The 26,706-nt window shown below is 40.3% G+C and overlaps 1 protein-coding gene across 1 annotated transcript in view; it reads left to right on the top strand.

The window, feature by feature from the left end:
- The window catches only part of ATP10B (ATPase phospholipid transporting 10B (putative)), a 274,240-nt gene that overhangs the window by 123,944 nt on the left and 123,590 nt on the right, over positions 1–26,706 (top strand). The window contains exons 3-5 of the mRNA XM_025389215.1: positions 2,970–3,095; positions 25,155–25,336; positions 25,998–26,292. Coding sequence (XP_025245000.1) covers positions 26,018–26,292 — 275 coding nt within the window. The 5' untranslated portion in view covers positions 2,970–3,095; positions 25,155–25,336; positions 25,998–26,017. The remainder of the gene's footprint in view (positions 1–2,969; positions 3,096–25,154; positions 25,337–25,997; positions 26,293–26,706) is intronic.

Below are 26,706 nucleotides of genomic sequence, written 5' to 3'. Positions count from 1 at the left end.
CGGAGCAAAGAAGGGTGCGTAAGAAGCTTGTTAAGAGACATATTTCCCAGGAAAGAAAGCCAGTGTTTTCATTTTAAACTCCATTGCACTCAGTTTTTTTAAGCCTCTTTAAAAAGAAAGAAAAGAAATTATGCTATAGCCTTTACATTCATTGTTTCATTTTTGCTTTCTAATAAATGTTGCAAAAGCACATATTTTGGGGGTTATTTTCCCCTTCATTTATTTTCATGATGAGTGTTGGTATTTTTATAGTATACAGAGAGTTCCCATAAGCATAATCCCAATTCATAACATCACACCAAGGGGAAATAAGGGCTTATATTATGTTCACTAGATTTGCCAGCAGAAAACAATTAGGTTAGCAGTTGCAATTCAAGTAAATTCAGAGTAGCCATAATATCACCAATGCCTTGGGAGGAGTTACAGGACATTATAGAATCTTTACTGAAGGAAGAAATGCAACTTCTTTCCTGCCATTTGTTGATGCTGCAATTCCATTTGTGAAAGGAAAAAGTCCAACCATAATAATAGCTCTGTTCGTTTTTCTGGGGATGGCAGAATCATAGGCCTGAGAGACCTGCATATAAATCCTGCCTGGGTATTTTATAATCTGAGCTTCAGAAGTTGCTTAACCTTCTGGGACTGAGTTTCTTCACTGGAAAATGGTAATAATCACACTTCCCTTGCTAGGTGATGGTAAGTATTAGAGATAATCTACTCAACAGCACCTGCCACATAGACTGGACCAAATAGTGGCCATATTATTTTACTTTTCCTAATGAGGATAATAATGTTTATATTAAAGTTGTGAGATCATGTTCAAACAAGTCACTGGCTCTTACGGATCTCTTGAATGCCCTATTCCATTCCAGTCTATTATTATAAGTCTCTGTTTTATTTAATAACTCATTTCCATTTAACTCAGCAACCATTCAGCAAGCGCTACTGTGGGCGCAGAGCTAGGCAAAGCATACAAACACAAATCATGCATTGGTCTTTGCCTTCCAGGAACTATTGGATTGTTGCAGAAGTAGTTGCAGTTATTTCCATTACTTTCAATGGTAAAATCCCCAATTGCTTTTGCACCAGCCTAATAATTTTTTTTTTTATTTGTTGGCTAGTTGTTCAGTCCCAGTCCAGAGAACTCTGATGAACCTCAGTCCTGTTGAGTTTACTTATTCCTTTGTTTATTCATCTGTTTATTTAACATTCAGGTTCCTGCTATGTGTCGGGACTATGGTGGATCTTGAACCAGATGTAGTCCCTGTCCACGAGGAGCACTCTAGAGGTTTACTGGGGTTGGGTTTGTCCCTACCAAAACTCATGTTGAAATTTGATCCCCAATGTGGCAGTATGGGAGGTGGGGTCTGATGAAAGGTGTTTGGGCCATGGGGTCGGATCCCTCTTGGGTGGCTTGGTGCCATTCCCAAGGTAGTGAGTGAGTTCTTGCTATGGTGATACTGGATTAGTTCTCACAAAAATTGATTAGTTCCCTTGAGAGTGGGTTCTTATAAAGCCAGGACACCCCTGGGGTTTTGTCTCTGTGTGTGTACTCGTCCCCTATGATCTTCACCATGTTACCATACAGCACAAAAGCTCTCACCAAAAGGCAGGACTATGCCCTTGAACTTCACAGTCTATAAAACTATAAGCTAAATAAACTTCTTTTCTTTGTAAATTACCCAGTCTCCGATATTCTGAGACCATGGTGTTGTTAGAGCAACACAAAATGGACTAAGACAAGGAGAATGCACAGTGATTAATGCCATGACCTAGTTTAGATTTGGGAAAGGAATGGCAATAGGAACATCAGTGTATGTATCCGATTCCTGGCCAAAGTTTATATCTCAAGTACATTGCTGCTTTCTGCCCTGCAGAGGCAAGACCATGAATAACAAACACTTAAGCAGCCCTCCTATTTCTTTAGTTTCTAGACCAAATCCTCTCTCTGAGCAATTAGCCCCTTGCTTGCTTTCTCCTTCATCTCAGCCTGGCTGGCCCGCTGTGGCCCCCCAACTGAGATCCCACCAAGTACAGGGTAAATCCAACCTATGTTTTCATTCCAGATTCAGCACCCCACCTTACCCTTGTGACTAGTTTTGGGTACATACCAGAGAGCCCTTCCTAGAAGTCTACTAGGAGATGGAGCAGGGTGTGTGACTGGACTTTAATAAAGCTCATTAAGTGTCTCAGTACAGCATGACAGTTTGGGGCCCCAGTTCTGAAGTCGGACAAGTATGGATGCCAACCTGGAACATGCTCCTGTGAATTGTAGGGTTTTAGGGAAGATATTTAACTTTACTGAGACCTAGTTTCCTCTTCTGTAATATGGAAATAACAATGGTTTTAGCTCTCAGGGATCTTGTGAGTATTAAATAAATTCACATTGGTGAAAGGCTCAGCTTAGTGTGTGATATTTGATAAGCTCTCAACCAGTATATCACTATTAAGCAGGTGCTCTCCAAAACTGCTTCACTTGGGAACAAACTCTCCCAAGTTCACTGAGGGCTTGAAGTTTTAGCAGGGAAGGCAGTTCTCAGGGATTCAGACCTTGTTCTACAGGAAGAGAGAAAAGTGAGACAGAAAAAGAGAACTGAACAAAAGAAGAAGAAGGGGATTGGAGATACACATACCTCCCCAAAGACACACCAGGCCTTGCCCTCTATCCAATTAATCAAATTTGAACATTACATCATTTTTGTTTTAGATTTTCTTTGAAAACAGTTAGAGATATAGTTGAAGTTTATTGCATATTCCCCTCCAATTCCTTTCCTTTCCAAGCATATAACTGTTGTCCTAAACTTGGTATTACTTCCACACATATTTTTCTACTATCATAACTATATGTAAAATTCAAAACAATATAGTTTTACATAAACAATATGTAGCATTGTTTTAAACCTTATATAAATAGCATTTATAACTAAACTGTTGGTTGCCTACTCAATATTTTCTTTTCTTGCTTACAGAACATGCAGCTTATTCTGATCAACAATTTGTCCAGCTAAAGGACTACATCTCCCCCCTCTTCTTGTGGCTATAGGGGCACAGCAAAGGTCACTGGGCTAACCTCCTTAAAGGGACTCGGCTGACAGGTATATCTTTTGCTTTGCTCCCCCATTTCTTTCCTCTTCCTGTGTGGAACATGACTGAGGTGGATGTAGCTCCAATAGTCCTTTGGTTCATGACACCAACTTGATGATGGAAATCAGTGCTAAGGATGATGGAACAGAAAAAACGGGATCCCACATGACCTCGGTGCCTCCATATCAGCCTTGGACTACCTACCTCTAGATTTGTTTTATGTCAAAAAGAAACCTCTACCTTGTTTAAGCCACTTATTATTATTGTTTTTGTAATTGCTAAGTGTGGCTGAACGTAACCCTAGATAATAGAGACTCATATGTATTGTCTTCCCGACTTCTTGCTCAACTTTACATTTTGTTTTCCAGCATTCTGTTTGTTTTATGAGGCAAGTATAGTGTTAAGCCACCAATTCTGGAGTAGATGGGCTGTTTTATAGCCCAACTCTGCCACCGACAGCTATAAGACCTTTAAACTTTGCTTTGTTCTTACTTTCTTCATCCATAAAATGGGGATGCTAACAGAACCCCCATCACAGGATTGTTATCAGAGTTATATGAATTAATATTGACATGCAAAGTGTTTATAGTAGTACTTACAACAAAATAATAGTTAACCCTTAATAAGACATTATTATGTGCTATTTATTCATGAGATACAGTACAGTTTTAACTGCCGTAAGATATTCCATTTTATAAATGTTACAATTTTTTATTCTAATGTTTGATGGACATTTAAGTTGTTTCCATTTTTAACATTTATTGAATGATGCAATTAATATTTCTGAAGGTCTCCTTGTGCACATGTGTGCAAATTGCTTCAAGGTATCTATATAGATGTGAAAATGCTCAGTCTAAGAACGTGCACTTTCAACGTGGCTTAATAAAGCTAAATTCTGGCTGGGTGCAGTGGCTTACGCCTGTAATCCCAGCACTTTGGGAGGCCCAGGTGAGTGGATCACAAGGTCAGGAGTTCAAGACCAGACTGGCCAAGATGGTGAAACCCCGTCTCAACTATAAATACAAAAATTATCTGGGCGTGGTGGCAGGCGCCTGTAATCCCAGCTACTCGGCAGACCGAGTCAGATAACTGCTTGAACCCAGGAGACAGAGGTTGCAGTGAGCTAAAATTACACCACTGCACTCCAGCCTGGGCAACAGAGTGAGACTCTGTCTCATAAATCAATCAATCAATCAATCAATCTAAATTCTTCCCAAAGTAGTCGCAAAAATTTGTGTATGAAAGTACCCATTGCATCTCATCTTTGCCAAATCTCAACTTTAATTAGACTTTTGCCAGTCTTATGATGGTATAACAAGATAACTTTGTTGCTGTTTTAATTTACTTGTCCCTGATTACTAGTTAGGCTGAAAATAACTGTATGATTTGGAGATATTTAGGTTTCTTTTCTGTGAAAAACCTATACATGTCATTTTTTATTTTTCTATCGAGTTATCTTTTCCTTTTCAAATTTGTGTATCTAATAATGTTACCAACATCTCCTCCCAATCTGTGGTTTACCTTTCCATGTTGTTTAGGGCACAGAAAGTTTAATGTAGTGAGATTTGTTACTTTTTCATTATTGATACCTGTGCCCTAAGAGTTTCCTTCCTGCCTCAAGACCGTAGGGATATGCTCTCGTATTTTGTTTTAATCCTCACCCCACCCCTCAATGAGGCAGATCTTTAATGCACCTAGAATTTATTTTTCGTGTTGAAGTAGAAACAAGTTTTTGTTGTCATTGTTATATGAGTTATTGATGGTCTCAACACTATTTTCCAAGGGGTCTGTCTGTCTGTACTGATTTGCAAGGCCATATCTGTCACATAACTAACTCGCATATGTACACAGGTCTATTGCCTGGCTCTCTGGTGTGTATCATTTGTCTGCTTGCTATCATGGTGCCAATATACACTGTCTGACTCTCAGTCTCTAAGGGGTCTTTAATCCATGAGATAATTCAAGAACCTTGCATTGTTGTCATTGTGAAGATAAATCAAATGAGTCGGGATGGATTTTTCCCTAGACAGACAGTTCTTCCGTCACGATGTAGAACAAGTCTCAGTGCCACAGGAACATAGCAGAAGGATGGAATAGATTTAACTCAAACTTGCCTTTTACTTCTCTTCTCAATTTATACCCTGTGATAGTACAGATTCCAAACCCGTACATGCCTTCTGCCCCCATCAGAGGCTTTTCTACATGATTCTGAACTCAACAAAGCCCCACCCCGCACTGCTGGACAGCAAAGCCATTTGTCTTACTAATGGTCCAAAGGAAAGGAAAGCTGCCTAGATGTCATATCCATAGCCTGGACAATTAAGAAGCACTTGTGACAGAGAACATTATATTGGAGATGTAAAAAGTCACCAAATCCTCACCTGTACAACTCTAAAAAGATTGAGAAAATTGAAATTAATTATCCACTCTCCTTGGCTCTCTCATGAAAGGACAGAATGAAGTTATTAGAGATTGGAAGGGGGTGGGGGTTGAGTGTAGCTACCTATACGTGTTAATTTACTTTTATCTCAATTTCCTATATTAGAATAACAAGCCAAAATACCCCCAGAAAGAATGCTAGTTTTGTTTTAAAAATCAGACAACAAAACCTCAACGACACCCTAAAAATGTTGCAGTGGCTTTCGACCTCCTTGGACACCAGGGAATGTCAGTGGGTCTGCCTCAGTGGCTTCAATCAGATGAGCATATAAAAAGCAATGCCCAATGATTTTTCTAGACATCCATGGTCTCTTGCCAACAATTGAGGTTTAATGAAGAGGGGGAAATTAGACCTCAGAGACTAAGTCTTCTGAAGGTGGATATTTCCTGGAGGCATGTGCAACTCTCAACCCCTATCAGGCATTCCAGCCAGGGGACAGCACTCTATCATTCTTCTTCAAGTTTGTAGTGTCTGGTTAATTTATCACTGTGCTGCTTCTCCAAGTCTCCACGGGCATTTTGCCATTCAAGCCACAAGACTACTTAAATGCTGAAGCCTGTGTCTCTACTTTCTTCCCAATTCTTTTTTTTCTCTTCTCTTTCTTCTGTTTCTGCTTTTGTGGGTTTGTGGTCTTGTTTATGGGAGATCCTTAGTCATTTTGACTTTATAGATTCTCTTACACTCATCTGATATTAATAAGCTTTTCTTTACTATAAGAAAAAACAGATTAACAACTTTGGTCTACTATTCTTCAGAAAGATGTACTTGGATTTGTGTGACCCTATTCAGAACATAACATGTGCATATTGCAATAAAGGAAAAAAAGTATGTGATATTGTCTGATGGCTATGGAAAGTCTCTGTTGAGAAATTTACTTTCTTGCAATTTAATGAGTCTTATAATAACCAGAGAGCCCCTTCAGCATCTGAAATGGAGCGAGAAAGTTGTGATTGGCTGTCATCAAGAGCCCAGGGTTCATGCCTTAAAAAGCTAGATCACTGTCCAGCAATATCAACTCAGGGGGTCCTAGATTCAGGGGATCCCACTGTAGTGGAAGAGTCAGAAGAAGTGTGACTCACATTAGAAAGTTGCTCAGTATTGTTTCAGATATGAATAAAGAGGGCTGGGCACAGTGGCTCATGCCTGTAATCCCAGCACTTTGGGAGGCTGAGGTGGGCGGATCACCTGAGGTCAGGAGTTTGAGACCAGCCTGGCCAACATGGCGAAACTCTGTCTCTACTAAAAATACAAAAGTTAGTCAGGCATGGTGGCAGGTGCCTGTAATCCCAGCTACTAAGGGAGGCTGAGGTGGGAGAATTGCTTGAACCTGCCGGGTGGAGACTGCAGTGAGCAGAGACAGAGCCACTGCATTCCAGCCTGGGTGACAAAGCGAGACTCTGTCTCAAAAAAAAAAAAAAAAAAGAATAAAGAAATATTCAAACAAACCAACAGTCCACAAATCTTTAACTCATTGAGTCTTTTCGTGCCCTGAGGCCTATGTGTCATTGTGACACTAAGGCCAGTCTCTACTTTTCTCTAATTTGACATGCTTTCTAATTTAAGAAGTGAAAAAAATCACCCAGGTGAAATCTTAATAAAGTCTGTTGTTTAGTTCATTGTCCTGTATCGATATTAATTTCTTAGTTTTTGACCAATGTATCCTGGCTATGTAAGATTAGGAGAATCTCAGGTAAAGGAACTCTCTGTATTATCTTTGCAATTTTCCTGTAAACCTAAAATTACTTCAAAATAAAAAGGTTATTTTTAAACAAACTAATCAGGGCAATCACAGATGTCTCAGGCTACGGAGGTAAACCAAACTGGAATTCTGATTCACGTTGAGGTAGAAAAATCAAGAGCCAAGGTGTCTGCGCTACGCACTGGGGACTTCATTTTAACTCTACTACTGACTATTCTTGCAACCTTAAACCACTTAACCTCTCTTCATTTTTATTGTTTGTTATTACAAATTACGTCCATGTTAATTATATAATAACACAGGCAAACCTTGTTTCATTGCTCTTCACTTCATTGAACTTCCTTTATTGCATTTCACAGATACTGTGTTTTTTACAAATTGTTTGCAGCAACCCTGCATCAAGTAAGACGCTAACACGATTTTTCCAACAGCATGTGCTGGCTTTGTGTCTCTGGGTCACATTCCGGGTATTCTCACAATATTTTAAACCTTGTCATTTATTACACCTGGTATGGTGGTTTGTGATCAGTGATCTTTGATGTTACTATTGTAATCATTTTGGGGCACTGCCAACCCCCTCATGTAAGGTGGCAAACTTAATCTCTAAATGTGTGTGTCCTGACTACTCCACTGTCCAGCTGTTCCCCAATCTCTCCCTCTTCATGGGCCTCCCTATTCCCTGGGACATAGCAACATTGAAATTAGGCCAATAAATAACCCTATAGTGGCCTCTAAGTGTTCAAGTGAAAGGAAGAGTTTAATGTCCCTCACTTTAAATCAAAAGCTAGAAAATGATTAACCTTCGTGAGGAATGCATGTTGAAAGCCAAGATAGGCTGAAATCTAGGCCTTTTGCACCAAATAGTTAACCAAGTTGTGAATGCAAAGAAAAAGTACTTGAAGAAAATTAAAAGTGCTATTCCAATGAATACACAAATGGTAAGAAAGCAAAACAGCCTTATTGCCGATATGAAGAGAGTTTTATAGAGCTGGATAGAAGGTTGGGCCTTTATTGCCGATAAGAGAGTTTTAGCGCTGGATAGAAGGTCTAACCAGTCACAACACTCCCTTAAGCCAAAGCCTAATCCAGAGCAAGCCCCTAACTTTCTTCAGTTTTATAAAGGCTGAGAGAGGTGAGAAAGCTGCAGAAGAAAAGTTGGGACTGGGCATGGTGGCTCACACCTGTAATCCCAACACTCTGGGAGCCCAAGGTAGGCAGACTGCTTTAGCCCAGGAGTTCAAGACCAGCCTGAGCAAAATGGTGAGATCCCCATCTTTACAAAAAAAAAAAAAGTACAAAAAAAGTCGCCAGGCATGGTGGCCTGCACCTGTAGTCCCAGCAACTTGGTAGGCTGAGGTGGGAGGATTGCTTGAGCCTGGGATTTTGAGGCTACAATGAGCTGAGATGGTACCTCAGCTCCTGGTCACGCCTGGACAACAGAGCAAAACCCTGTCTTAGAAAACAAAAGATAAGGCCGGGTGTGGTGGCTCACGCCTGTAATCCCAGCACTTTGGGAGGCCAAGGCTGGCAGATCGTAAGGTCAGGAGATCGAGACCATCCTGGCTAACACAGTGAAACCCCATCTCTACTAAAAACACAAAAAAATTAGCCAGGTGTGGTGGCAGGCACCTGTAATCCCAACCACTTGGGAGGCTGAGGCAGGAGAATGGCGTGAACCCGGGAGGTGGAGCTTGCAGGGAGCTGAGATTGTGCCACTGTACTCCAGCCTGGGCGACAGAGCAAGACTGCGTCTCAAAACAAAAACAAAAACAACACAAAAAGATAAAAGAAAGAAATGTTGGAAGCTAGAAGAGATTATTTCTTAGGTTTGAGGGAAAACAGCCATCTCCATAATATAAAACTCCAAGGTGACGCAGCAAGTGCTGATGTAGAAGCTGTGGCAAGTCATCAAAAGATCTAGCTAAGATCATTGGTAAAAGTGACTGCGCTAAACAATGACTTTTAGTGTAGATGAATTTTTAGTGTAGACAAACAACCTTATATTGGAAGAAGATGCCATCTAGGACTTTCATAGCTGGAGAGAAGTCAATGCCTGGCTTCAAAATATCAAAGAACAGGCTGACTCTCTAGTTAGAGAAGAATGCAGTTAATGACTTTAAGTTGAAGTCAGTGCTCATTTACCATTCCTAAAATACTAGGGTCCTTAAGAATTATGCTAAATCTACTCTGCTTGTGTTCTGTAAATTAGGACAACAAAGGCTAGAGGATAGCACATCTGTTTATGGCATGGTTCACTGAATATTTTAGGCCCGCTGTTGAGACCTACTACTCAGAAAAAGAAAATAAAAATTTTTTTTCAAAAGATTACTATTTGGCCTGGCACAGTGGTTCATGCCTATAATCCCAACTCTTTGGGAGTTTAAAAACAATTTTAAAAAGTCAAGCATGGTAGTTCACATCTGTAGTCCCAGTTACTAAAGAGGCTGAGGTGAGAGGGTCACCCAGGAGTTTAAGACTGCAGTGAGCTATGATCATGGCACTGAATGCCAGCCTGGGTGACAAAGTAAGATCCTGTCTCTCAACAACAACAACAAAAGTTACTGCTCCTTAACACTGCCCCTGGTGACCTAAGAGCTCTGATGCAAATGTACAAGGAGATTAATGTTGTTTTCATGCATGCTAACATAACATTCATTCTGTAGTTTATGGATGAAGGAGTAATCTCAACTTTCAAGTCTTATGACTAAATAAATACATTTCATAAGGCTACAGTCACCACCCCCCTTATCAGTCAACAGCCCATAACATCAAGACAAGCCAGATGCAGTGACTCACACCTGTATTCCCAGCACTATGGGAGGCCAAGGTGGATGGATCACCTAAGGTCAAGAGTTTATGAGACCAACCTGGCCAACTTGGTGAAACTTCATTTCTACTAAAAATTCAAAAATTACCTGGGTGTTGCGGTGGGCACCTTTAGTCCCAGCAAGCCAGGAGGCAGAGGCAGGAGAATCTCTTGAATCCAGGAGGTGGAGGTTGCAGTGAGCCAAGATCGTACCATGCACTCCCACCTGGGTGACAAGAGTGAGACTCCGCCTAAAAAAGAAAAAAACAAATAACATCAAGACAAAACTCTCCAACAGCAAAAAGTTTACAACTCTTTGTATAAGCTCAGATAATGACTGACATTTTTTAGCAATAAAGAATTTTTTAATTAAGCTATGTATTTTTTAGACATAATGCTATTGCACACAATAGACTACAGTATAGTATAAACATAGCTTTTATATGCACTGTGGAACTAAAAAAACGTATGTGACTCACTTCATTACAACATTCACTTTATTGTTGTATTCTAGAACCAAACCCACAATCTCCAAGTTACCCCTATAGGTAATAATATACATTATAAATTATTATAAATATTTCAGAAGAAAGGGCAATCAGATTCATCTCTAATATATGGAAAAAGTAATAATTAGCCACAATCACATCCTCCAAACCACAATTTCATCACATATGAAGATCCAGTATGAACAAATTTACTTCTGCAGATCTTCTAGTTGACCCAGACAGTTTCAGTTCCAGTATATATTCAGTTCTGGGATATGCAAATATCAAGTCATTTTTCGGAAAAGAGGAAACTAAAGGGTTAGGTAAGAATAAAAATGGTATATAGAAAATAGAGATTGTATAAACTACTATTAAAAGATAAAGAATATTGAAAGCAGGTGAACTGTGTCCTTAGACGTGTACCCTGGTTCTATTGGGAAAGCCTTTCCTGAGACATAGGAGAGCATCCTGTTACAAGTATCTTGGCCAGAAATTCTCCTGAGCAGAGTTAAGAACTTGTAATCCTGTGTAATGGGAAAGGAGTTTCAAAACACTTCCCTAATAATTCACCAATCTCAAAAATTCAGTTTCTCATAATTCCCAGATCAAAGGAGCCAAAAATCCAAAAGCCCTGACTCATAAAATCAAAATAATTTTTGTTTAATATTTCATAACAGATGTTAGCTACAAACAAAATTAACTTCAAGTTTCTTGTGTCAGGAGAGACAAGCATTAAAAAGTTCTGGGGAGGAGGTGCCAAGTGAAATTGCATCATAAACATTGTTAATTACATTAATAAGTGTCATTTATATTGACGTTATTTCACATGCTGCCTTGGTTGTTTTGCTTAAAATGTTTTTTGCTATACTCCCAAAATTTGGTCCAAAAACAGAGAACTTCTATTATGATTTCTCAAGTTCTTTAAGTACAGTTACTTCTAACTGGAGACTTTGAGGAATTTAATTCCTACGGCTGAAAAGAACCATTACAATACAAGCCCAACTTACCTCATAGGATTATTTGGAGAATGAAATGAGATAACAGAAATAAAGTTCTTTGAAATATTTTAAAATAATTTTAAATCAAATTATTGTTTTTGTTTATCAAATAAGTGAAGTATTTCTTAGTGTCAGTCATTGTACCTAGGAAGGAGGTGTAAAGTGATGACTGTCCTCACAAGGCAATAGGGTAGAGGGGTAAGTGCTCCCAGGAGCACTGGGGGATAGAGTGGCAACTGACCTCACAAAGTACTGGCGTAGAGGGGTTACTGTTCCCACGAGACACTGAGGTAGAGTAGTGACTGTTCCCAAGAGGCCCTCAGGAGAGGGGTGACTACTCCCAGGAGGCACTGGAATAGAATGATGACTGCTCCTAGGAAGCACTGGGGCAGAGGGGTAACTGCTCCCAGGAAGTATTAGAATAGAAGGGTGACTGCTCCCAGGAAACACTGGGGCAGAGGGGTGACTGTTCTCAGGAGGCATTAGAATAAAAGGGTGATTGCTCCCAGGAGGCACTGGGGCAGAGGGGTGACTGTTCCCAGAAGGCATTGGGTAGAGGTGTGACTAATCCCAGGAGGCACTGGGATAGAAGAGTAACTGCTCCCAGGAGACATTATGGTAGAAGGGGGTGACTGCTTCCAGGAGGCAGTGTAGAGGGTAGAGTAGTGACTTCTCAGGCAGCTCTGGGGTAGAAGGGTGATTGCCTTGTAGAATCCCTCAATCCAGACTTGTACAGAGGCTCACTACCCAGAACTAAGGGCTAAAATGGGATAAGGAAGAGTACCGTGGAGCACACGCATAGCCCCTCAATCATAAATTAGCTAGGCTTTCTGAGCATGGGAAGTGGGTTACAGCGTGCCAGTAATGATGGTATGTCAGTGGGAGAGAAAGATGGACACAAAATAAAATAATTTCCTTATGACTAGAATGTGAAAGAGAGGATAACAAAAGACAGGGCTGGGAAGAAAGTCTGTGTCTAGTTTATGAGGGGAAGGAGTTGTAAATTATATTAAAGTTTTGTTCCTTATGCTGTCTGAGGTAAATTGAAATCAGAGAGGGTTTTACGCAAGGAGATGGCATGAATCAATCTAGAGTTTGGTGGCGTATTTCTGATTTCACTGTGGAAAAGAGAACAGAGGGGGGCAAAACTGGCAGCAGAGGGACAAATGATGAGTCCAAGTAAGCACAGTTAGAGATGAGAGTGGCCTGGACAGGTGTGTGGCAATGGGTCCAGGGGAGAGTGAAGCAAACTGACACACATGTAATGGGTTACAACCAACAGGACTTGATAATTGATTGGATATGAGAGGTGAGAGAGGAATCAAAGGCTTGCACAACCGAAAGGGTTGGGTTGCCATTCTGTGAGAAAGGTAATAGGGGGCAAGTGCAGATGTAGGGGTAAAGATACTGAGGCTGTTTGGAGGCAAACTGAGATTGACGTTCTCGGGAGACATCCAAGGGGCAATGTTCAATAGACAGTTGAATCCTTCTTGAAATTCCTCCCTACTTTGGGACTAGAAGTTTGAAACATGGAGACCTTTTGAGAATCTTGTTATTATTAATCTAATAAAAGAGGAAAAATAAAGTTGAGAGGGTTCTGTTATTTTTTGGAAGTGTGAGAATGTCCAGCCCAAAGCACATATGAGAAAGGAACTCAGACAAAACAGAGGAATGAAAAGGTCTCCATTTCTGAAAAGAGAAAGAAGCAGCCACTTAGCAATTATGTGCTGCAAGATCACTTACCTTTTATGGAGAGTCCACGCTGCCGTTTGGGGAAGAAATAGTCTGCCCTTTGGAAAGGTCTCTTATCGTGGTCACGCAGCCCCCTGGACTTCACAGAAGTCAAGGTGAGAATTAAACTTGAGACGAAAGTGCTAGAGATGTATATGGGCCTTAAGGATTACTTAGTTCAGTTCTCTCATTTTACAGGGGAAGCAACTAGGGCCCAGGGAGAACAATGACTTGCCCATGGCTACACAGCTGGTTAGTGGGATATAGAAGCCAGATATCTTGGCTTGGCTTACCTTGTCCTTTAATGCTTAGAAGAAATCGCTTGAATCCCCAACCCAGATCCTAAGGAACATCCAGTGCCACTTACCCCACAACTTCTAAAATTCCTCTGGGACTTATGTTTTTCCCAGCCATCGCCGATTCTGATTTCCAGAATTTTCTGTATTTCTCATTCTCCACTCTTTACTGTGGCTTTTCTTTAATCATTTCCCTTTGGCCTGAAGCCAAAGAAGGGGACAGCCCCTCCTTCATGACTTCTAGACCCCCAATCAAATGATACCTTTCATAGTTGACAACTCTATTTTGCGAAGTTTCACTAACAATTTTAAAGTAACATGGAAGGACATTATATCATATTATAATATTTTACATATTTCTAAGTGAATATTGACTTTAAAAAAAACTCTCTGCCCTTTTCTGCCAACATACACACCAAACCTTCTACCATCTTATCTCTGTTTCTCATGCTTTTGCCAGCTAATTTACCATCCCTTTCCCTCTCCCTTTTCCTTTTCTCCTTAATTCTTGTCCCCTTGCCTTTTACCCCAAATGCTGATTAAAAGAATATTCCTTCCCTAGGAAAACTCTGAAGGCAGCCACTCTAGTATCAGTTTTTCTCACCCCATTTCACAAATCTGGTGCTACATTCTCTCTGCTAAGCCAGATGCCTAGTCCGTTAAGGAAGCTGCTCCAAAATTTCCCAGGTCCTGCTCCATGCCTGCCCCCACCTCGGTTCTTCCAGAGTGTTCTCATTGGTATGTAACTCACGGATCATGCGTACATTTGAGGTGAACTGAGTCAGTCGGTGTGTACTATTGTCTTTTAATTGCTTTCAGCTTCATGAACTTTGAACAGCTTTTATCACCTCTCAGCTCAGCACTGATTCATCCAGCTTCTGTGAGCGATTTATTTACTTTTAATTAGATCCAACTTAATTATTTTGTCAGTAAAACATACCAAAAGAATCTATAAAACAATTTTTAAGTGAAATCACCTTTCTGCCTAGAGGGATGTTAAAAATGAAATTATGCATCTCATTTTACCTGTCTCTCACAAAGGAAATATTGCCTGCTCTGTCTTTTTATTTCCCAAGATCTTTTGCCTTTCATTAGGAAGATGCCCGGGAGATCAGGCTTAGAATAAAGGAAAGAAAATGGGAAAAGGCAGTTCGAGTTATCAAGGGAGAACACATAGGGGAGCATATAAGGCAGTGTCTCTCCAGGTTTGCTATTTGGCAACCCCTACATTAAAATGACCTGGGAGCTGGTGAAGAGTGCAGATTTTCCACCCTCATCCCCAGAACTTCTGATTCAGGGAATCTGACACGGGGATCAGAAATGAAGCTTCTCTTTTGCCTATTCTTGTGCTTTCTGGACTCATGCCTGCCTCTGGCTACTCAACTCTCTGATTCACTAATTGGCTATTTCTGCTTCCCCAAGATGCTTGCCCTGTCCTTCTCCGTCAACTGTGTTTCCTTACATCTCTAACAATTTCTGGTCCTTACTGTCTGCCATTCATTCAATTTCCCATTGGTAGCCTATTCAGTATCTTTCCACTTTATACATCTCATCTCCCCAACCATTTTATTATGTCAGGGACTCTGCACCACTGATTTTCCTCTCTGCACTTTACCTTGTACCCTGCTTTCAGTTCTTGTATCCCTTTACAACACCAATGTGTCCAAATGTCTTTAGTACACCAGTGTGTGAAAGATCTCTTCTGTCATCAAATAATTCACAACTTCTGCCTGACAGTAGCTAAAATTCTGGTATTAATCGAGAAAATATATAATTGCAAATCCTACCATAAAATTAATAATGCCTTTGAATAAAATTGCAATATATTAATCTCAACAGTATCTGCTACACTTAAAAATGGTGGCTTGGCCAGGCACAGTGGTTAAGAAGCAAATGGATTTGAAAAATATTTAAAGGGCAAAAATGGATAAAACTTAAAAATAGATTGACTGTAGTAAATGAAAAGAGAAGTCAAAGGTTACTCTTAAGTCATCAAGGTAAACAGAGATGCTGTTCACGGAAATGGGTACTACTGGAACTAAAATGAATTTTGAAGAGAATCCAAGAGTTTTAGAATTGTTGAAGTTGAAATACCTAGAAAACAAGTAGAAATGGCAAATAAGCAGTAGGATATTTTGGTGTCAAGTTCCTGAGAGAAATCTGAGCTCCAAATACACCAAACTGGAGACTAGCTTGCAAGATAATTTGTGACACTGTAAACTCTAATGAACTTGGCAGGTGATGAAGTATAATGTGGCAGACTAGAAGTATTTTCTTGTCTGTTTAAAAAATATCCATGTTTGGAAATCTGTTGGAGTAAAGCTCTTATGAGTTGGGGAGCTAGGAGAAAACTGATCGGGGTTCAAAGCTTTAATTGACTCAAGGACTAGTGTTGGGGCTGAGTGTGGCATACTGAAGATGCTTGAGTCATGGAACGGACTCCCCTCCCATCTTTCCTTTCCCACAAAGGCCCATTCTATAGGATTACATTTGTCATGTATTTTAATTGTCTTCTACAGAATTGCATCCTTTCGTTAATTTTATTTTAGGTGGTTGCTATTTCTTTCTCACTCTCTCTTTCCCACTCGTCCCCACTCTCACCAACCAAAGACAACAATCCCCACCCCACCCCACCCTGCATACATTTCTTCTTAATGTTTCTTTCTCTCTAGAGGAAGTCAGCTTCTGGCATCCTAATTATAGGACATGTTTTGTAGCCTGTGAATAAGGCACAATCACAGCTCTTGTTCTTCCCATTGGGAAGGACAGAGCACTTTTTTGTGCTCCTAAGAACTGATTCCATACAAGCAGCTATATGTAGATGCCTGTAGCTGAGTACAGTGCAAATGGGAATGCTAAAGTTCAGCCTTCCTCAAGGCTTCTAGTCTATGCAAACTCCACTGCAGAATAATGTCTCCGCTTAGACTACTCCTTTCCCACGAAGGCCTCACTGAACTTTCCTGGGCAGATCCAAACTACAAAACTTATGGAGGGTCTTTCAAATGGCGATTTCTGTTTTCTGGCATATTTGTCTCCAACTAGATATCTTTTTTTGAATCTAAAATGTCATCAATTTAATAATACTGTGTGAGTGTATGTAAATAAGCAAACACTAACATAGCAATTGTATGAAACAATCTAGTTTCAAAAATATTAAAATGTGGAAAAAGGACATCTTGTATTCTAATAAATATAGCTTTTACTGAAATGGATTAGTAAGAAACGACAAGTTCTACAGAGAAATCATTCTATTCCCCTTTTCTTTGTTTCTTCGTCTGTAAATGGGTTTCGGTAAAATCAGTAAAAGACTAAGTGATGGTCATTACTCAAGAAAATCCAATCAAAATAAGTAGAAAAAGCAAAATGGGTAAGAAATTTATGATGAGATTGTTTTACTACAAATCCTTCTTTGATCTACTACAATGCTTGGGGGAATGGATAGGAATCTGGCTCACTGAATTTTTTTATTTAATTCAGGGTTGATGAAAAACCTGTTGTTTGTTGTTCTTGTTATTGTTTTCACTTTGTGTTGAGGGGAAGAAACTTGCAAACCATGTTAGCAGCCTTTCCTGTGTTAGTAGGTAAACCACAAATAATGGAAATGACTGACCCTTTCTGGGCGAGTGGTAATGTTTCTGAACCTGGTTCCCAGAAGAGCAAATAGAGACATAGAGGCGTAGGCCAATGTTGTCATAAGGGATCAACAATTTTTATTTTAATAAAAGTAGTTCCTGTCAGTGCCTATTAAAAAAGAAAATCAATACTGTCAAACCACTTCATTTTGGTATTAAGGTTTAGCTCAAAGCCAAAGTTAATACTGAAGTTTTTGGCCAGGCATGGTGGCTCACGCCTGTAATCCCAGCACTTTGGGAGACCGAGGTGGGTGGATCACCTGAGGTCAGGAGTTTCAGACCAGCCTGGCCAAAATATGAAACCCTGTCTCTACAAAAAAATACAAAAAATTAGCCGGGCATGATGGCAGGTGCCTGTAATCCCAGCTACTCAGGAGGCTGAGGCAGGGGAATCACTTGAACCTGGGAGGCAGAGGTTGCAGTGAGCCAAGATCTTGCCATTGCACTCCAGCCTGGGTGACAGAGTGAGACTCTATCTCAAAACAAAAACAAAAACAAAAAAATTGAAGCTTTTGAGAAGTGGGTTCACCTAAAGTAAAATATATTGCATTTAATAAAAATGCTATTTGAGTGTGGTAAAAATTGAGAAGATGATTCAAGAATGATTATAATTCGTGTAAAACTGATATAATTATTGATTTGAAGATCTTCTAACTCCAGACTATTTCTTCTTCGTTGGTTATTGTTTGCTAATTAGATATCTAATAGGAAATCTTTTTTTTTTCCTGAGATTTATACATTTTGCCCTCAGGGTAGAGTGGTTTAAAAACTCCTACGGTTAACTGAAAGCCAAAGTTTCTTAAATTCTAATTCATTCTAATATCAGAGTTTTATATTATTTATCAAGAATCTAAGTATAGATTAGACTTAATTTTATAGATTTTTTCTCCCATAGTCCTAACCCACTGATACACTTTTTAGAGAACTGGGCATGGAGGAAAAATAATTCTGAAGTAAAGACTTATTTCTGCTTTTTAGCCTACTTGGGTCTTCTCTCCATTCTTGAAGTCAACACTTTTGCTGTAGCCACAGAAGACTTGCAAATATGGCTTTGTCTTCCTAGGATGCTTACTTACAGAAACACAGCACGCACACACACACACTCACCCACATATACACACAATAGTACTCCATTCAGCCACCTCTCACTCATTCCCTGATCTCAGTTCAAGCCCCACCTCTTGGGAGACAAGGTCCCATCCCTCTGTAATGTGGTCACTGCACCCTGCTCTCTTTCATGGTATTAAATAAAAAGTATAGGAGGCCATTGTTTTGGACAAAGCTAGGCCCCAACAGACCAAACTAAAAATTAAAGTGGAGTCACTTTCACTAAACTGAAACTAAATTGTTATCCACCTTCAGAGAAATCAAGAGAGAGACATAATTTCCCAAATAGGTCAGTTTCAATTGGTATGAAAAGGAAGTTGCCCCTGCCTTTAATCCTCACAAAAAAAATAACCTGATGTTAACCAGTTGGTTATTTTTCTATTGTTCTGTTTCCTGTTCCTGCCTTACAAGGAAACTAATTTTGAAATGACGAATTCATTTTTGTTTTGTGTTTCTGCTTTCTTCAGCCCTTTCTATAAAGCCAATCTCCTCTGTTCAGCTCATTGAAATGCTGATTATATTTTATGAAATGAAGTGCTGCCCAATTTTAGAACCAAAAATAAAGTTAATTAGGATCTTTAAACCTGTTGTGATTTTGTCTTTTGACAGTGGCACTTTTCCTGGTTGGTGAATATATATTTATTTCTAAAAGTGTGTGTTTAAAATCTCTCAGCCACCTAATGTAAGCTCAGGCGGAAAGGGATGTATGGGTAGGTTTTACTCACCTGGTATATAATAAACAAGGATTCAATAAGTATTTGTTGTTTCAATGAATGACTAGTTGATTTATCCCCTAACAATGAAAATGAAACTTGCTAGAGGTGGGGTTTATTTGGGCTCATTAAAATGAAACAGAAAGGAACTAGAGTCAATTGGAAATATGAGCCAGGTAAGGTGGAGAAAGTTTGGGAGAGAGAAACAGAATTCCTCAAAAAACTGAAGTTAGCCCAGCTTATTAGGCTAAAGGTCCCCCATATAGGATTGTCCTTCTATCATCTAGATGACATTGTGCCCAGAAGAGAATAAGGCTGGTGCTTGAGAGGATTATCACTTCAAGCCATGATCTGAGTATAAATTAACAAAATTAGGTAATCCTCAAGTTATTTCTAGTGGGAAGTGCCATTTCAAAAATCTAGAATGAGACAAAGGTTTTACAACTTAGGGAGTTCTTCAGGCGTGCCTCACCCTAAACTTTCTGCAAGCAGCAATAAACCACACCTCAGATAATGGGGTTATACAATCCCTCTTTGTTTCCTGTTCCACTCTCAGGAAGAAATACTTTACTTGGAGGGGAGGGGGCAGTCGGTCAAAGAGCTGCCTCTGCCCCCAGTCTCCGTCCCTCCAGCCCACCATTACATGCTTCTGCCAGAATGACGCTTGGAATTAGCACTCACAATGTGTCATTTCCCTGGCACTCTTCAGACTCTCTCTTGCCCTCAGCATAACAGCCTCAGCAGCCATCTGACCCTGTGCTGTCTCTCCAGCCTCAACTTCCGCCACTCTTTGTCTCCCGTTCCGTGTACTCTACACCAGGAGTCCCCAGTCCCTGAGCCACGGGCCCATAGCAGTCCATGGCCTGTAAGGAACCAGTCCGCACAGCTGGAGGAAAGTGGCAGGCGAGCTCTGCCTGCTGTCAGATCAGTGGAGACATGAAATTCTCATAGGAACACAACCCTATCGTGAATTGTGCGTGCAAGGGATCTAGGTCACGCCCTCATGAGAATTTAATGAATACCTGATAATCTGAGGTGGAACAGTTTCATCCCAAAACTATCCTCCAACCACTGTCCACGGAAAAATCGTCTTCCGTGAAACCAGTATCTGGTGCCAAAAAGGTTGAAGACCACTGCTCTGTGGAACACCTCATGAACTTCCTCCCGTTTCTGGAACTCATTCTTCTACCTGGAGCACTCTTCCCCAACCTCCCTACCTAGCTAACTCCTACATTTCTTCAGGTAACTTTAAATAAATGTTCCTTTTCCCACGAGCCCTCCCCTGACTATACCACTGTGTGTGTGTGTGTGTGTGCGCGCGTGCACACGTGTGCACATATGTACACATACACATATATACACACACACAAGCATATACATTTTTTCTGACCCATGGAGGCATCTTACCCTTTACCTCTAAATACTCTGGGGTGAATTTCCTAAAAACAAGAGTGTTTTTATATATAACCACCATATAATTATCAAAATCAGGAAATTTGAGATTGTTAAAATGCTATCACCTAACTGTAGTTCACATTCAAATTTCACCCATTGTCCAAGAATGCCCCTTATACCTATTTTATCTTCCTCTAGTATAGGATTCAACCCAGAATTATGCATTACATTTAGTTTCTATTTTTATTTTAATCATAAACAGTTATTTTGCCCCATTTACACTTGAAAAACGCAGGCCAGTTGTTTTATAGAATAGCCCCCCAATTTGAGGTTTCTTAATGTTTCTACCAGAGGGGAAACTTGTGTTCTCAATACATCATGTCAGGAGGCAAGAGATGTCATTGTATCCCATTATTTGTGATACTATAACCATAAAAGGTCCGGCACCCAATATGTGCAGCAAATCAATATGCCAAGATGTCAAGTTGCAGGAGAAAGAGATTTAATTGGAGGGCTGTCAAATAAAGAGATGGGAGGAAACCTCAAGTCCATCTCTGAGGAGTTTGGGGCTAAAGTTTATAAGAGTTTTAGAACAGGCAGAAGTGTGAAGATTGTTGATTGGTCAAAGAGTGCAGGGTGAAATCATAGGACAGAGCGATGAAGAAACTGTGTCCTCGTCCTCATGCTGATTCTGTTCCTATGTGGGGTCCTCAAATGGGTTGGCGTCAGTTGTTTCACTGGACTCCAGGATCTGAAAAACATCTTCAGCAATTCTTAAAAGCCTTACGATTCTAACATCAGAAACTCAATCTTAAAACCCTTATGACTCTAATGTCAGAAATCCTATCTTTAGGAGCAATGGGGAAGCAAATGATCTAGATCTAGTGACTTTCAGTTACAAGGAAGTAGGTCAAAGTGCAACCTGATTAATGCTTAGTTATAACTCTATTTCTGTCCAGAATTCTTGTTAACCCTGTGAGGACAGCTTCAGTACTTGCTCTGATCTCTGTTGTAAGGTGGTGTCTGCCACATTTCTCCACTAAAAAGTGATTCTTTTTATCATTATAATGAATAATATTGGGGGAGGATACTTTGAAACTATATAAATATTTAGTTCCTCATCAAACTTTCATTCACCAATTTGACATTCAAGTTATATCTGCTTTATTTTTAAGGAAGCTCATTTTACATGCTTAAAAAAAAATAAAGACTATTCTTATGATAAATGGACTTTTAATCCTACACCACTGAAAATAACTACATTTCCCACATCAATCCAATCTCTTGATTTAAGAAGATCTTACTACCTAATAGTGACAGAAGTCTGATATGGATGGCATTAACCAAGGCAAGATTTCTCATTTGCATTTTCAACGCTATTCATGATCTTTTCATTTCCTTTTCCTTTGCAGTAAAAAAGAAATCCATGAAAGTGTGGCGGTGTGTGTGTGTGTGTGTTTGTTTTTTGATGGAGTCTCACTCTGTCGCCCAGGCTGGAGTGCAGTGGCACGATCTCGGCTCACTGCAAGCTCCGCCTCCCAGGTTCACGCCATTCTCCTGCCTCAGCCTCTCGAGTAGCTGGGACTACAGGCGCCCGCCACCACGCCCGGCTAATTTTTTGTATTTTTATTAGAGACGGGGTTTCACCGTGTTAGCCAGGATGGTCTCCCGACCTCGGTATGCGCCCAACTCGGCCTCCCAAAGTTCTGGGATTACAGGTGTGAGCCACTGTGCCTGGCTGGTGCATTTTTTTTATAATAACAAAGAAAATATACAATATTATTTCCAGCTTGCTAAATGTCATAATATTGCTTTTGGTCACATTATGATAGGCATCCGTAATTACATTTACCTTTTCATGCTTGCTACAAGGGCTTACTTAGTCTCTGAAGAGCTTCCTGCAGCCTTGGGGTCTGTGGATTGAAAATCAGTTGGATTCATGAAAGCTATGAGGAGAATTATGATGAGGGTCAGATCATATGGGCATGAGGAAAGTAAAATATTACCATTTAAACTAGAAATAAAACTTTTTTTCCTAAGCGATCATATTTACCATGACAGGCTGGGTAATTCATTGTAAGATTAACAGTACTTGACATTCACTCATCCACTTATTCAAAAGAAAATTATCCTATGAGCCTACTACATGAGAAGGACTATTATATACGACTTCTAACTTTATAAAATGTGTCTTTGAATAATATCCATCTGAGTCTTTAAGAAAAATTTGGCCAAAAAGAACCATGAGAGTTTGCTTGTTGGCTTTATTTAAAAGAGTTCAGAAACTGGAAACTCCTAGCTAAAGCACTATTTTTTTTTAATCATCATTATACTTGAAGTTCTGGGATATATGTGCAGAATGTGCAGGTTTGTTACGTAAGTATACCTGTGCCATGGTAATTTTCTGCACCCATTAACCCGTTATCTATATTAGGTATGTTTCCTAATGCTATCCCTCCCCTAGCCCCCCACCCCACAACAGGCCCCAGTGTGTGATGTTCCCCTCCCTGTGTCCATGTGTTCTCATAGTGCAACTCCCACTTATGAGTGAGAACATGCGGTGTTTGGTTTTCTGTTCCTGTGTTGGCTTGCTGAGAATTATGGTTTCCAGCTTCATCCATGTCCCTTCAAAGGACTCATCCTTTTTTATGGCTGCATAATATTCCATGCTGTATATGTGCCACATTTTCTTTATCCAGTCGATCATTAATGGGCATTTGGGTTGGTTCCAAGTCTTTGCTATTGTGAACAGTGCTGCAATAAACATACGTGTGCATGTGTCTTTGCAGTAGAATGATTTATAATCCTTTGGTTATATCCCCAGTAATGGGATTGCTGGGTCAAATGGTTCTTCTGGTTCTAGATCCCTGAGAAAATCACCACACTGTCTTCCACAATGGCTGAACTAATTTACACTCCTACCAACAGTGTAAAAGCATTCCTATTACTCCATATCCTCTCCAGTATCTGTTGTTTCCTGACTTTTTAATCATCACTATCTTAACTGGTGTGAGAAGGTATCTCATTGTGGTTTTGATTTGCATTTCTCTAACGACCAGTGATGATGAGCTTTTTTTAATATGTTTGTTGGCTGCATAAATGTCGTCTTTTGAGAAGTGTCTGTTCATATCCTTCACCCACTTTTTGATGGTGTTGTTGGTTTTTGTCTTGGAAATTTGTTTAAATTCTTTGTAGATTCTGGATATTAGCCCTTTGTCAGATGGATAGATTGCAAAAATTTTCTCCCATTCTGTAGGTTTCCTGTTCACTCTGGTGATAGTTTCTTTTGCTGTGCAGAAGCTCTTTAGTTTAATTAGATCCCATTTGTCAATTTTGGCTTTTGTTGCCATTGCTTTTGGTGTTTTAGTTATGAAGTCTTTGCCCATGCCTATGTCCTGAATGGCTTTGCCTAGGTGTTCTGGGGTTTTTACGCTTTTAGGTCTTATCTTTAAATCTTTAATCCATCTTGAGTTAATTTTTGTATAAGGTGTAAGGAAGGGGTCCAGTTTCAGTTTTCTGCATATGGCTAGCCAACTTTCCCAACACCATTTATTAAATAGGGAATCCTTTCCCCATTTCTTGTTTTTGTCAGGTTTGTCAAAGATCAGATGGTTATAGCTGTGTGGCATTATTTCTGAGGCCTCTGTTCTGTTCCACTGGTCTACATATCTGTTTTGGTACCAGTACCATGCTGTTGTGGTTACTGTAGCCTTGTAATATAGTTTGAAGTCAGCATGATGCCTCCAGCTTTGTCCTTTTTGCTTAGGATTGTCTTGGCTATACGGGCCAAGACAATCCTAATTTTTTGGTTCCATATGAAATTTAAAGTAGTTTTTTTTTTTTAATTCTGTGAAGAAAGTCAATGGTTGCTTCATGGGTATAGTATTGAGTCTATAAATTACTTTGGGGAATATGGCCATTTTCACGATATTGATTTTTCCTATCCATGAGCATGGAATGTTTTTCCATTTGTGTGTGTCCTCTCTTATTTCCTTGAGCAGTGGTTTGTAGTTCTCCTTGAAGCGGTCCTTCACATCCCTTGTAAGTTGTATTCCTAGGTATTTTATTTTCTTTGTAGCATTTGTGAAGGGGAGTTCATTCATGATTTGGCTCTCTGTTTGTCTATTATTGCTTATAGGAATGCTTGTGATTTTTGCACACTGATTTTGTATCCTGAGACTTTGCTGAAGTTGCTTAGCAGCTTAAGGAGATGTGGGGCTGAGACGATGGGGTTCTCTAAATATACAACCATGTCATCTGCAAACAGAGACAATTTGACTTTATCTCTTCCTATTTGAATACCCTTTATTTCTTTCTCTTTCCTGATTGCCCTGGCCAGAACTTCCAACACTATGTTGAATAGGACTGGTAAGAGAGGGCATCCTTGTCTTATGCTGGTTTCCAAAGGGAATGCTTCCAGCTTTTTCCCATTCAGTATGATATTGACTGTGGGTTTGTCATAAATGGCTCTTATTATTTGAGATACTTTCCATCAATACCCAGTTTATTGAGAATTTTTAGCATGAAGGGGTGTTGAATTTTATCAGAGGCCTTTTCTGCATCTATTGAGGTAATCATGTGTTTTTTGTAATGGTTTCTGTTTATGCGATGAATTACATTTATTGATTTGTGTATGTTGAACCAGTCTTGCATACCAGGGATGAAGCTGACTTGATGGTGGTGGACAAGATTTTTGATGTGCTATAAAGCAGCATTTCTTTGCCACCTGGGCAGATCATCTGCTTGATCAAGTACTTAGTTTCAGAAACCACCAAATGGAGTGGAGAGAAAGGAAGGGATCCCCTATCCCCACCCCAGCCATCTAGATTAAGAAAAGCCAGTTGAGTGGACAGTAGCACAGCCCAGTCACCTTATGGACAAATTTCCTAGGAAAGAACCTGTCCCATCTATTCTACTTATCACTCTCCTTTGAGGTTCCAGCCACAGGTGAGTTTCTGCAAAATGTCATCGGTATTAGAAAATGTTAGCGCCAAAGAAAACCTAAAGAATAGGTACCGTTTCCTTTGTCTTAAGATGTGTCCCAATATATTTTTCTGTACTATCCAATTTGTTCCTCAGAAAACTCTTGTGGAAAAACTATAGTAAGAACAGTGTTCCTCATTTCACAGTGAGGAAGCTGGAGATCAGCTGAAGGTGAAGGGACAGTTCCCCACTAGGACTGAACCAGAGCTAGACTTCTGACCTGCAGGGTCTTAGCCCAGCAAGCCACACTTTAGCTATCCCTGACAGCCCCAACTAGGCCAACAGCATGTCCCACCCACTTCAATGCTTCTATGGCATGTATCCCAGTGTTAGGAGCATGTTATTTATGTGATTATTTGTTTAGCGTGTCACCCTAGAACATAGGGATTCTAACATCAGAAACTCAGTCTTAAAATCCTTATGATTCTAATGTCAGAAATCCTATCTTTAGGAACAGCAGGGAAGCAAATGGTCAGGATCTAGTGACCTTTAGTTACAAAGAAGTAGGTGAAAGTGTGGGCTGAGGCTACTTTCAGTGTCCACCCTGCGTGGTTGGGGGAGAAGTGAACAGGCCAACATGCTGCATGTTTCTCCTAAACATAGCTCCTCCTGTGTGTGTTTTCAGACCCTAGCCTGCTGCTGGAAATGGCCCTCTCAGTGGACTCATCGTGGCATCGGTGGCATTGGAGAGTCAGAGACGGCTTCCCCGATTGTCCATCAGAAACCACACCGCTGCTCTCTCCGGAGAAAGGGAGACAGAGCTACAACTTGACACAGCAGCGGGTCGTGTTCCCCAACAACAGTATATTCCATCAAGATTGGGAAGAGGTCTCCAGGAGATATCCCGGCAACAGAACCTGCACAACCAAATACACCCTCTTCACCTTCCTGCCCCGGAACCTCTTTGAGCAATTTCATAGGTACAGATCCACTTATCTGAACAATACTCTTTTTAGAGAAAGAGTCTCATTCTGTTCCCAAGGCTGGAGTGCAGTGGCGCAATCTCGGCTCACTGCAACCTCCACCTCCTGGGTTCAAGTGAATCTCCCACCTCAGCCTCCCAAATAGCTGGGACCACAGGTGAGCACCACCATGCCCGGCAAATTTTTGTACTTTTATGTAGATACGGGGTTTTGCCACGTTGCCCAAGCTGGTCTCTAACTCCTGGGCTCCCAGGATTTGCTTGCTTCAACCTCCCAAAGTGCTGGGATTACAGGAGTGAGCCACCACACCAGGCCAACAATACATATTTTAAACAAGTATTTACTACTTAGATAAACTCAGAGATACTACCCTCTGGGGACCACCTTACCTTTAATATCCAAATACATTTA

This window comes from Theropithecus gelada, chromosome 6 (genome assembly GCF_003255815.1).
Source record: "Theropithecus gelada isolate Dixy chromosome 6, Tgel_1.0, whole genome shotgun sequence".
Taxonomy (NCBI): Eukaryota; Metazoa; Chordata; class Mammalia; order Primates; family Cercopithecidae; genus Theropithecus; species Theropithecus gelada.
This window is presented reverse-complemented; position numbering and strand designations above follow the sequence as displayed.